At 38.3% G+C, this 12,860-nt stretch overlaps 1 protein-coding gene across 1 annotated transcript; it reads left to right on the forward strand.

The window, feature by feature from the left end:
- The first annotated feature begins 2,094 nt into the window (after positions 1 to 2,094).
- Positions 2,095 to 4,788, forward strand: LOC137720572 (protein TRANSPARENT TESTA GLABRA 1-like). Its single transcript, XM_068459655.1, has 2 exons — positions 2,095 to 3,326; positions 4,461 to 4,788. Exon 1 carries the CDS (start codon positions 2,260 to 2,262, stop codon positions 3,286 to 3,288), a length of 1,029 nt encoding a protein of 342 aa, XP_068315756.1. The 5' UTR covers positions 2,095 to 2,259; the 3' UTR covers positions 3,289 to 3,326; positions 4,461 to 4,788.
- Positions 4,789 to 12,860: the final 8,072 nt, after the last annotated feature.

Consider the following 12,860-nt stretch of genomic DNA (forward strand, 5'->3'; position numbering starts at 1 on the left):
GATCCAGTCAATGACTCCATGTCCTATCGACCGCCCAAGTTGCACCACATTGGCATCCACCATATATGAGGAAAGGAGCTTGGCCACGGATCTCACACGGTCGAACATATAAGATAAGTTACTAATATATTATCATGTTGATAAAAAATAGTGACATAGAATTAATTTACTTTAATCGTATTATCCTGTTTTAATTGGATAATGATGTGCAATTAAGTTTCAACATATGATATTATATTATTAAATAAAAATACCATGTAACGATCAATTTGTTCTATACGAATTACTCTACACATCAACCCGAGTTGAACCGCAAATTAACCCAAAAAAAGAAAATTTGAGTGCGTTTGTGGGATGAAAGAATAAGGAAAATAATATATGATTCCGAAATATAGTGCAATTTATAATTACTAACATCGTCATATGTGTTCGATATTTCAAAAATGTTTGTAAGCAAAAAAAAAAAAAAAAAAAAAAAAGAACCACTCTAACAAGCGTTGACCCAAGTGTTCATTTACCCAACTTATGATGGAGATCGAGTAACATCATCTGCATAATTGTTTGTGTATATACATAGTTTTTTTTTCCCTTTAAATTAAGTTATCAATTTAATACTGATGCTAAAAATGATGTGTTGTTGCAAGAAACATGTGTGTGTGAGGTAATGCGTAAACATCAATTGTCATTTTTGTGCATTATTGAATACGACGAAATGTCCATCGCCATGGATGTCGATCTAGTTTTACTTAAATACAATACTTTCTAATTGTTAAACTCTTCTTTTGTTAATATTTTGTTTTATTATTATTATTATATTTCATTTATTAATATTATTTGAGAAAGAGAGAAACCCGAAAGAAAAAAAAAAAATACTCAAGATACTACATTTAACAACTGTGCACATTATTTTGGTGAACTGATAACACCATGATAACTTTGTCAAACGATAGGAAAAAAATTGTCCCGTAAAGCTTTGAACACCCTCATTTTAGGAGGGGCCTTCCATTGTATCTTAGACCCTAGTTACTTTACTCTCTCAATGGAAACTACATCAACGTGAACGTAGGCCAATTTCGGATAAACTACAATATAACTCATGTTTTAGTGTGTTTGTGTGATTTTTTGATCGAATCTAAGTTTATCTAACTTTTTTGTGCATCAAGATCCATGGTTCTTCCGTCTCACATAATAATTAGTTGGGTTTTTTTTAGCCAAAATAGTATCTGAGATTGACATGACTCCTCACTTTAGTCTTTGACAATAAAAATCAATAGAAGTGGGCCGTAGTTTGTCCTCTATAAATCATGTTAGTTATTCTGTGAAAAATCTATCAACGCCCTTGTTAAATTGTCATGTGAATAATCACGTGACTAACCTTTTAAAAGTATTTTTACCAAACCAACCCTCCATTTAACGAGTATGGCCTTTGCAACACCACTGCCCAAACATCACTACCGCAGAGAAAAAACCCCCTCTCTTCCCCTGCCAAAAACTTCCACGACACCGAAATCCACTCCTCCACCAAACTCTCCTTCCCTGCAAAATTATCAGCAGTCACGCAACCAATCCTCTCCCAGGTCTGCAACCCTTGGCTTTCTTTTTCTCTACAACAACAACAACAACAAAGCCTTATCTGCTAGAGTCGAGGAGAAAGGGAGGTGCATGGATGCAAACGTTTTGTTGACCCGATTGTAACTTAAATTAAACTCTTCATCTCGTACGTCCATTTCAATCTAACCGCTCTAGTTCCCATGTGTACGAAAGATGTACAAATAGTATTGTACGTGACAGAAAACTTGCCCTCCTAAGTTACATGAAAACATGAACTCTTGGATCCATTGGACTTCCACTGAAAGCAGGTAATCTTGGATCCATGGGATTTTCAAAGTCCAACTACTTTCAGGCCCAAAAGTAATCCAAACCTTTTCATATACTGGATCACATGTACATGTGGGCCTAAATACCATCAAAGCCCATGGAGAAGTCCAGTCAAAATACGTGTGCGAGCACACACACTAGCGACTTTGACTGTTTGACTTGTTTACCAACCAACTTTTCCGTTACACGCGCGCAAACTACACGTCGTTTCTTCACTTTGCATCGCCTGCTTCAGAAATCTCTTCGCGCATTTCCTTCCAAAATCCTAACCCGAAGACTCCCACGCTTCAGAAATCGGAGCCGAAGCCTTCCCCTGACTACCTCTTCTCTCCCTCGACAAATTTTCCGTCACTTTCCCCAGAAAATTTGAGGAAGAAGAAAATGGAGAACTCTACGCAAGAATCGCATCTCAAGGCGGAGAACTCGGTGACGTACGAGTCGCCGTACCCGCTGTACGCCTTGGCGTTTGCCTCGCCCCAAACCCGAACCCGCCACCAGCACCACCGAATCGCCGTCGGCAGCTTTATCGAGGAGTACTCGAACCGGGTCGACATCCTTTCCTTCGACCCGGATACCCTTTCAATAAAGCCGAACCCGACCCTCTCCTTCGACCACCCTTATCCGCCCACCAAGCTCATGTTCCACCCGAACCCCAACGCCCTCCACAAAACCAACGACGTCTTAGCTTCCTCTGGCGACTACCTCCGCCTTTGGGAGGTCGGTGACTCCACCGTCGAGCCTATCCAGGTGTTAAATAACAGCAAGACCAGCGAGTTTTGCGCTCCGCTGACGTCATTCGATTGGAACGACATTGAGCCCCGGCGAATTGGGACTTCCAGCATCGACACCACCTGCACAATTTGGGACATCGAAAAGGGGGTCGTCGAGACGCAGCTGATTGCTCACGATAAAGAGGTGTACGACATCGCGTGGGGGGAAGCTAGGGTTTTTGCTTCGGTTTCGGCTGATGGGTCGGTGAGAATTTTCGATTTGAGGGACAAGGAGCACTCCACTATCATCTATGAGAGTCCTCAGCCAGATACCCCTTTGCTTCGATTGGCTTGGAACAAGCAGGATTTGAGGTACATGGCCACAATTTTGATGGATAGCAATAAAGTTGTGATCTTGGACATCCGATCGCCGACGATGCCAGTGGCGGAGCTGGAGAGGCACAGAGGTAGTGTGAATGCTATTGCTTGGGCCCCCCAGAGTTGTAGGCACATTTGCTCTGCTGGGGATGACACTCAGGCGCTTATTTGGGACCTGCCCACGGTCGCTGGGCCGAATGGAATCGACCCCATGTCGATGTACTCCGCAGGTGCGGAGATTAATCAGCTGCAGTGGTCTGCTGCACAGCCTGATTGGATTTCCATTGCATTTTCTAACAAGATGCAGCTTTTGAAGGTTTGAGGGCGGGAAGCTGGGAAGCTTGTTTTGTGATATGGATTGTAAGTGTTCATTCAATTGTTTTCTGCTTTGCTTACGTTAATTGATTTTACGACTGCTCTAAATTGATTAGTTTGTTTAAATCTATTGAATTCATCACTGCTTGCTTTAAGTTAGTTTAAGACTGATCTGTTTTCGATTGTAAGTTTTGCATAGTTTAAGACTGATCTGTTTTCATTTGTAAGTTTTGCATGTCTGAATTGCTGGTTAATGTCGCGGATATGTTAATCTGGGATAGATGTTCGTGTGCATCTGTTGCATAATTATTGAAAAACATTTACGTTTGTGGGAGCACTCCATCTTCCTGCCAATTTGTTTACGTTTTCTTCTAGGAAGATAGGTTTAGCATAGTATAGCTCTAAGTTTAATTTGGTTCTCTTCTTGGTTCTTTTTCTTTACATGTTTCCTTGTTTGAAGATACCAAACTCATTCTATTGCGTTTATGGACATTTCATTTTGGCTTATGCTTTTACACCTGGTTTTGGAACATCAAAGTCGTCTTCCCTTTGAATTTGTGGTTTGCTTTCCTCTTTCTTCTTTTCACCCTCCAATTACAGCATGATGATCTGGTGTCATTGTTCACCTTATGTTCTGTTTGCGAATGGTTCCTTTGAATTTCCAACCTTACCAATCTGTTCATGAGCTTCTTCTCTGTGTACAATTATGGCACACTCTGTGTACAATTGAAACCTAGACTGTGAAGTTTTCATTCGCATGGCAACTGTCCGCATGTATTTGTAATTATGCTACAGGTTTCATTTTTCGGAAAAATTGTTCAATATACATATGTATACTATTTGTTTGTTTATCTAATCCTGGTGCCTTCTTGTCTAGTTGTTTCTTCACTATTAATGAGTTAGGCATTATTGTTAACTGCTACTATGCATCTGCACATTATTAATGGGGTGATGCTATCCACACACCTCTTTTTACCTCTCACACACCCGTTGTTAATTTATGTCCTTTTATCCTATTCAATTCATTGAATTCGACGGCCTGAAATTAAGAGGTGTGTCGAAGGTAAAAGGGGTGTGTCCGATCACAATGCATTGTGATTTTTTTTTTTCATTCACTTTGGTTCAGTCATTTTCTCCTTATTAACGGGATAAATTGCATGTTAACTGCTTTCGATGCAGGCGTCCTGTCTTGATGGAAGCACTGATGATCACTAGGGGAAGTTAGCTGGAAATAGTTCTTCGATTACCTATGAGGCTTATTTATAAAGGAATATGGTTAGCTTTGAACTCTTTAGAGATATGTTTATTGCTGATTATCAACTAGTCTTGCTATCTTGGTCTAGACCCGCAATGTGAGTAGCGTGTCTTCCCCTCACACGCTTCGTCTAATCCAACGCTAATTGTACCTGTTAGTGTTGGCCTCTCCTGTATTGCATATGTTATGCCCTCGTGTTTGACAGTACTCTACTCTATTGAGAAAATAAATAAAAAAAAGGAAGTTGTCGGAGAATTTTGATTGGTGCTATATATAAGTGAGTTTGGATTGTTTCGATATCGATTCCCAGATCAAACGCGATTGCGTTGTTGTGTTTCTGTAGTCTTTTGCAATGTGTGAGATTGGGGAAACAATAAATCAGGTGCTGCTGAGCTGACATGCGGTTTTTCCTGGTTGCATATGATGATATGATTCGTTTCTCATTCATCCCACAAAACAAGTGAAAATTATTATTATTATTATTTTTTATTTTGTAAATAAATTCGATATCGTCTAAGCTAAGGGTTGGAGGAGTTTGGCGGATCTCTCTTGGTTTTTTTTTACTAGAAAGCGGTTTTAGTTATTTCAGAAGAAGTCCCAACCAAACTCTACTGGTCTATATGTAGCTAACATATGTATGCATCTCAATGGATACCAAAAAAGGTTTTGCTTCTTACTGTTTAGGGCATTCACAATGGACGGTTTCCGAACTTGCAGAGAGCAGGTTTGCTTCTTACATTCTAGTTTCGAGAGATTTTTTAGTGTGACCGGTACACGGGATGGTACATCACGTATCACTATACAAATGATGTGATATTCATGTTAAAAAGTTAGTAACTTAAAAAATAAAATTTCCCACCATTTATATAAAAACACGCGATGTATCACCAGTGTTTCCGTCAATGAAAAATTTCTAGTTTCAATGCTCTATACAGGCTACGAAACGTAAGAGATAAGTTATTAGTGCTTCTTGTTCTTTTTAGGGTTTTTTTAACTATAATGTAGTGACGGATCCAGAATTATAATGTCGGGTGGTACCAATATAAAAGTTTCCAAAATAATTTAGACAAAACAATATTACAAACTGCAAAAACTAAATTTGTCTATGATGAAGTTTCATAATTTGAATACGTTTATGATATTCATTATCAATAGACTAAATTTTCTGTGGATTTGTTCTATTCATTACTTATGGGCATGAGCAAAACCACCATATGAATCGAGAGGGAAAACTCTATACAGTTTTTTCATAAATCATATTGCGAATCCAAAATTTTCATCCAGTATACATTAATTTCATTGATTAACATTCTATACATAGGAACTTGGATCAAAACTTACTTAAATTTGAAAAGCGGGGCTTATGTGGTGGCGGAGAGAGATGGACCATGTGGTGGTTGGAAAGGAGAGAAGTTAGGTGATGGTGTCCTGGTGGATAAATTGGGGTTGGGGTAGGGGTAATTGAATGGTTGGAATTTGGGGATTGGAGGTTTGTAAAGAAAATGGGCGTTATTGGGTCTCGACAAGAAGGAAAGAGAGTTTGTTTTTAATTTGTTAATGAACTCGCTCACCATGATGTCATTTGGTCAGGTTTTTTTTTATGAACAATATTTGGCTACTCAAATATGAGTAAGAACTCCTATTTAAAATTTTTCAAAATTGTTCGTTGTCAATTTATAGAACTTTGTGTTTATAATCAGAACGTTCAAATTATAAATTACCCTATAAAGATCACATCTACAAAAAATCAATTAAAATTAAGATCGTTTAGTCATCAAACTGTTTGAAAACAAATGAACGGTATTAATAAAATCATTACGAACCGTCTATGTATTTGCTACAATAGATTGATTAAACGACTTTAGTTTTAATTTATTTTTTTTGCATAGATGATCTTTACAGTGTGATTCATAGTATGAACTGTTATGATCATAAACACAAAGCTTTGTGATTAAAACACTAAGGGTTTTGTGTAGGAGCTCCGACTCATTTTTTAGCTGCCAAGTATTGTTCTTTTTTTTATTATAAAATATAGCCTTTGTTTTCTCATCTGCTGCATTCCGCTGCTGCATATGCACATCGAGGTCTCTTCAATTTCAGCACATGCTTATCTGTTGGGTGGTCCTTGAAAGTCCTCATAGGTAATTCTTTGGGTATTCGGTGGTCCCGTGAGGTCATCTCCAACCAACCCAGCCAAATGGTCATAGGGCTAAAAATAGCTCGAAATGACACAAAAACGGTCTCCAACCGAGAGCTAGGCCAAAGGGTTTATGGGCCCCATCGGGCCAAAAACTGAAATCAGGTCAACAGGCTAGCCTCATCCGGCCAGCCCTCTCCCAACCCAACAATTCAAATGCAACGGTAACCTGGCGTCAACATGACGTTCCTACACCATTTCTTACATAATTTTCATCATTCCATACTATCTTACCTCATTTTATTTCAATTCATCACATTCTATTCTCTTACCTCTTCTAATAATCTTTCCTTCAAGTTTTTCAATAATTTTCAAATGGTCACATCTACAATGAAAGGAAGAGTTTGGACCCAAAAAGAAGATGAAGTTCTTTGCATGGCTTATAGATAGGTCTCAGAAGATAGTGTCAAGAAGAGTTCTCAAACAAGTGAAGGTGTTTGGACTCGTACGTCCAAAAAGTACTATGAGTTCTACGAAGGCACTGCCCCACCGAATCCCCAAAACCACGAGAGTTGTTCTTCAAGGTGGAAAAAAACATCTTCAACCAAGTTTGAATAAATGGCATCAAGCAGTGTTAAATGCCCAAAGCAAACAGGAAAGCAAAGCCAATTACTACGACGAAGTAAGTGTTTTCACAAGTTATTTTAAATATTTAATTATATTACATTTAATTTCATAAATTAATTTCCTATAATTTTTGTAATTATATTTTCTAAGTACGCCAAGCGGAAGAATTGTATATGGAGGACATGAAAAAGCCCTTTAGTCATCACTGTTGTCGGGAAATTTGTACAGTGTGGGTGTTATTTCAAGATCCACCTCAAGAAAGATTTGGTCCTACGCCAATGTTTAGAAATGTTTCCTCAAATGCAGTTGGGGATGAATAAGGATCTTCTATCATTTAAGAAACAAGGGTAGAAAATCCGTCTCCGGGTGAATCTTCCATACCTAGGGTTACGGGACAAAACAAGGCCTAAAAATTGAGGGAAAAGGGTAAGGCAAAGGATGATTTAGCCTTTCAAGAGGAAATGGTGTCCTCATTGAGACTATTGGCGGAACAAAATGCCCTTGCCGCGGAAGAAATGAAGCGTAAGCATGAAGAACGGGCAAAATAAATACAAGAAGAGATGGTTGATAGGAACATGCAAAGGAACACTTCGGAGTACACTCCACTTGAGTAAGGCATATTTTCATAGGAAAAAGAAGGAAATTATGGCTCGACAGGAGTTGTTTACATCTGACTAAACTCCTACAATGGCTGATGAAGATGATGATTATATTCTTTAAATTGAAGTTGTAGTTTTTGAATTTAAGTTGTTGTACTCTTTAAATTAAACAACATTAAACAACACAATATCTACCCTAGTACTACTTGGGGGAGTTATTCAAACTTAAACAACATTAAACAAAACATTTAACAACATAAAACTTAAACGTCTATTCCATGGTTCTTTTCGCCCAAAGATGTGCAACAAGATCCTGTTGTAGGTACTTGTATGTGGCACGTGAACGTATCATCCTATGGCACCTCATGTACTCGTGTAAAGAGATATTACCAGTTCTTGGATCCAAAGACAAATTAGGTCCATCATATATTTTCGCATGAGCCATCATTGACCTATTTGGATCATCTTGGTTGTCATCAGACTCTTCATCAATATAGCCATCTCGCTCATCCTTCACAATCATGTTGTGTAATATGATGAATGACATCATGATGAAGTTCAATTTATCTCGACTCCACTCTCTTGCCGGTTCCTTAATGATTTTCTACCGTGCTTGTAGAATACCGAAAGCTCTATCAACATCTTTCCGATATGCCTCTTGGTGTAAGGTAAACCACATTTGGGTATCATTCACAGGGTTTGCAATTGCTCAGACATGTCGCCCACCTTAGGTAAATGTCATATGTCAAATAATACCCCATATTGTACTAACGTTCGTTGATGTAGTAGTCAAGTTCAGGTGATTTACCATCCGTTAAGTTATTAAAGAAGGGTGAACGCCCAAGTACTGTAATGTCATTTTGGGATCCTAGGACTCCAAAGAAAGCATGCTAGATCCATGTATCAAACGAGACACCCGTCTCTAACACAATAGTCGGTTTTCTAGATCTTTCGCTAAATCCTCTTTACCATCTAGTGGGACAGTTCTTCCATTGCCAATGCATGCAATCTAATGACCATATCATGCCCGGAAAGCCATAGTCTTCAGCTTTGCGAATGAGCCAAGTTATATTTGCTTGATTTGGTTCACAAAGGTATTCCTCCTTGTAAATTTGAACAACTGTGTGACAGAATTCAGCAAGATTATCAAGGTATGTAGACTCATACATACCATATGTATCATCAATCACATTAACTGGGGAGGCATAGGCCAGTATTCGAAGTACAATAATAACCTTTTGATGATGTGATAAACCAGGACGGTCTGCTCTATCCATCTTCTGTTGAAAAGTATGGATTAACATGTTGGACATCATGAAGTAAACGCTCGAAGACATGATACCTCATCCGAAAGCGACGTCTAAAATCATCTTCTGTGTACACCGAGTTGAAGTTGAAGTAGTTGTTTATCAAAGTCTCATGCGCCATCTCTCTATTTCGTGGTTTGTAAGAGCGACCAGTAACAGAGCCACCCTATTAAGGTTGTTCTTCAGTTTCCTTACACGTCATGACCCCAACCATTGTTGCCATATATGTTGTGTTGCACCATACTTCAACTTCTTCATTGAACTCCTCATCTTCTCATCTCATATGCGCCCATTTATCTTCCAATTCGAAATTGGATGAGGACCCTTAGTTGGAATGCAAAGAGGATTCAAAGTTGGAATTCATTGCAAACTTGAATTGAAAGAGATATTGGAGATGGCAAAGATGAAGATGTATGAATTCTACCCCAATATCCAACCAATTTATTAACATTAGAAGCTGAAGATGAGAAATGCCACGTAGATAAGAATCCTATCTAAAATTTTGTTGACCCTAAAAATTACAAAGCTTACGTGGCGCGCATACCGAGTAACTAATAAGTTAACTACGTCCTTCGGTTGAATGCGGGGCGTGCCAACTCATCAGCCGAGCTCGGCCGATAAGTAAAATTTGTTGATGTTACGTTAAGCGCGTTGCTGACTTTTTTATCTTGCGACTGCGGCCGAAGAACGAACAAATCTCGACCTTTGGATTCTTGAGCCTAAAGACAAGGCTGCTAGTTCTGTGAAGTTCAATATCAAATTCAGCTCTCAGGGCGCCGAATGTAGTAACCTGGTAACACCTCACTTTGCCGAGAAGGCTAATGAGATGACCTCTGCCAATAAGGATTTAAAAATCCTTCTCGACCAAGACTTGGATAGATAACCAGTCGGCCTCGACGCAATGCTGTTTATCCAAACTGAAGGTGTTCGCCGGTTGCCTCCACAGTGCTGTTTATCCAAACTAAAGATGTGTCGGCCAGAAAAAGAAAATAAAAAATCTCAAGGTGTTTGAGAGGTTTGCTCATGGCAGTTGTGTGTTGAATTGGAGATCCCCCTTCTGCTGCACGGCGTCTGTATTTACAGGAACATACATCCTGATCCCATTTAATGAATTTCAAACAATTTAAAATTCATTTATGACTACTTGTCAATCAACCTAACCTACTTAGGTTTTCTATTCACCATTATCCAAAACTTGCAGATCCATGCTATGCCACGTGAAAAGTCCAAGCCAAGCTGTTTTAATTCACACAGTACATTGCTACCAAATCCAAATTAACTCAGACTGTCCTGCTTGCTTCTACGTTGAAGTTGTGATTTGCATCCCACTTATTTTGTACAAGATAATATCAAGATAACTCACAATTAAAAAATAATTATTATGATAAAAAGATCATAATATTACCCCTTAACAATAATAAAATTATCTTCACTTTTATCCGACGGTGTGGAGCTATGCTTATTCAACGGCCTTGATTGCACGAATTGATGATGTAAATTTGAGTCCAAACAAATTTGCACAACCAAATACATCTCGACAAGTGACACTTGAAATCCTATCCGAAAAATTATTCATATTACATAAAGATAAGAAATTTGGAGAGTTACTCACTTTAGCGACACGTCAAAATCCTATCCGAAAAATGATTAAGATTACATAAAGATAAGAAATCTGGAGAGTTATTCACGTTAGCGACACGTGTTACTCAAAGTCCTATCCAAAAATTATTGAGATTATATAAAGATAAGAAATTCAGAGGCTTATTCATTTGGTGATAAGTGACATTCAAAATATGTCTGAAAACCTTATTTTAATATGATAATTTAATTTAAGTAATCATATGTTGACCCTAAAAACTATCAAGCATACGTGGCGCGCATGCCGAGTAACTAATGAGCTAACTACGTCATTTGGTTGATGCAGGGCGTGCCAACTCGTCGGTCTAGGAGTAAAATGTGTTGATGTTGCATTGATTGCGCTGCTGACTTGTTGATCTTGTGACTGCGGCCGAGGAAGAAACACGTCTCGGCCTTCGGGTTCTAGAGCCTGAAGACAAGGCTGTTAGTCTTGCAAAGTTCACGAATCGTCGGCGCCGGATTCGGTCACAGTGATTATATTCATAAGAGTTTAAGCACGCCGAACCGGTACCAAACTATATGGACACAAGTACTTAAAAGAAATGTATGTCTTGATGGTAAATGTGGTTCAGTCGTCAGAATGCTGAACTCTAAAATGTACTTGTGAATATCCAATCATAAAACAACTTAGCGTTCAATGTGCCAAGCCCAGCAATCTGTAATACCTCACTTTGCTGAGAATGCTAATAAGATAACCTATGCCAATAAGGATTCGAAAATCCTTCTTGACTGGGACTTGGATAGATAACCAGTCAGCATTGACGTAGTGCTATTTATCCAAATTGAAGGTGCTCCGGGATCGGCTGATTCTACGACAACAGTGTTGTTTATCCAAACTGAAGATGTCATCGGTTGCCTTCACAATGCTATGTATCCAAAATGAAGATGTGTTTACGGAAAAAGAAAATCAAAATCTCAAGGTTGTTGAGAGGTTTCGTGTAAAGCGAGAGTTTGCGTAGGGTAGTTTGTGTGTTGAATTGGAAGGGGCTTGAATGTTACCTGCGACTCTGTATTTATAGCACCCATATTTTTTGCTTGGCACGGCTTGATAGTGTAAAAACCGACTAAAGCTCAAACTTGTAAAATGATTGATCCACGACATAGGCGCAAAAGCCTATCTTTAGATGGCTAACTTTTCAAAGATAATAAAAGCCCATCCTAACTTATCTCATCATGACTAAAAGTCTAGCCTACCTAGGCTTTCTTATCTTATCATAATTCCATCACCCATCCATGCATTCTAATTCCCATTTAATGAATTTCAAATTCATTTTAAATTCATTTCTTGCTACTTGTCAATCTGTCACCACCATCTTACGCCAGACATCCCAAATTAATTTGAATTGTACCGCTTGCTTGGGGATATAATCTTCATCCTATCCTGTTTAAAAATATGTCAAGATAATTCATATTAAAAGATAATTATTATGATAAAAATCATAATTTTATCCTTTAATAATAACAAAATTATCTTCACTTCTTCATCCGACGGTTGGGAGCTATACGCACTCAATGACCTTAATTGCACAGACTGATGGTGTAAATTTGGGTCCAAACATCATATTAATTTAATTAAAATAATAAAGTATGTTTGGCCTATGGTCCTTTAGCCTCTTCGGTTGGAGATGATTTTTTGTCAAAGGGCTATATTTGGTCTATGACCCTTTGGCCCCCTTGGTTGGAGATTGTATAAAATATGGTCTAACACTGTTCATTAAAATATAATTTTTTGCAGGGCTATATGGCTAAGGGGAGCCTTTGGCCCTCATTTGTTTGGATATGGCTTGACCATCTAGGTCCATAAATAAATTCGCCATAAATTGAATAAATATTTTCTTATTAGACTGTCTAGTTAGTTTATAAATTTTAATAATTTACAGTATTTAATACATGGTAGTATAAATTTACGATTAAACCATAGATACACCCAAAAACAGTTAAATAACATCAACTTCCAAAATCTGCCGGCTAAATATATATATGTCTACCGGCTGCTAATTAAGCTGTCACCATCTC

Source organism: Pyrus communis, chromosome 16 (genome assembly GCF_963583255.1).
Source record: "Pyrus communis chromosome 16, drPyrComm1.1, whole genome shotgun sequence".
Lineage (NCBI taxonomy): Eukaryota > Viridiplantae > Streptophyta > Magnoliopsida > Rosales > Rosaceae > Pyrus > Pyrus communis.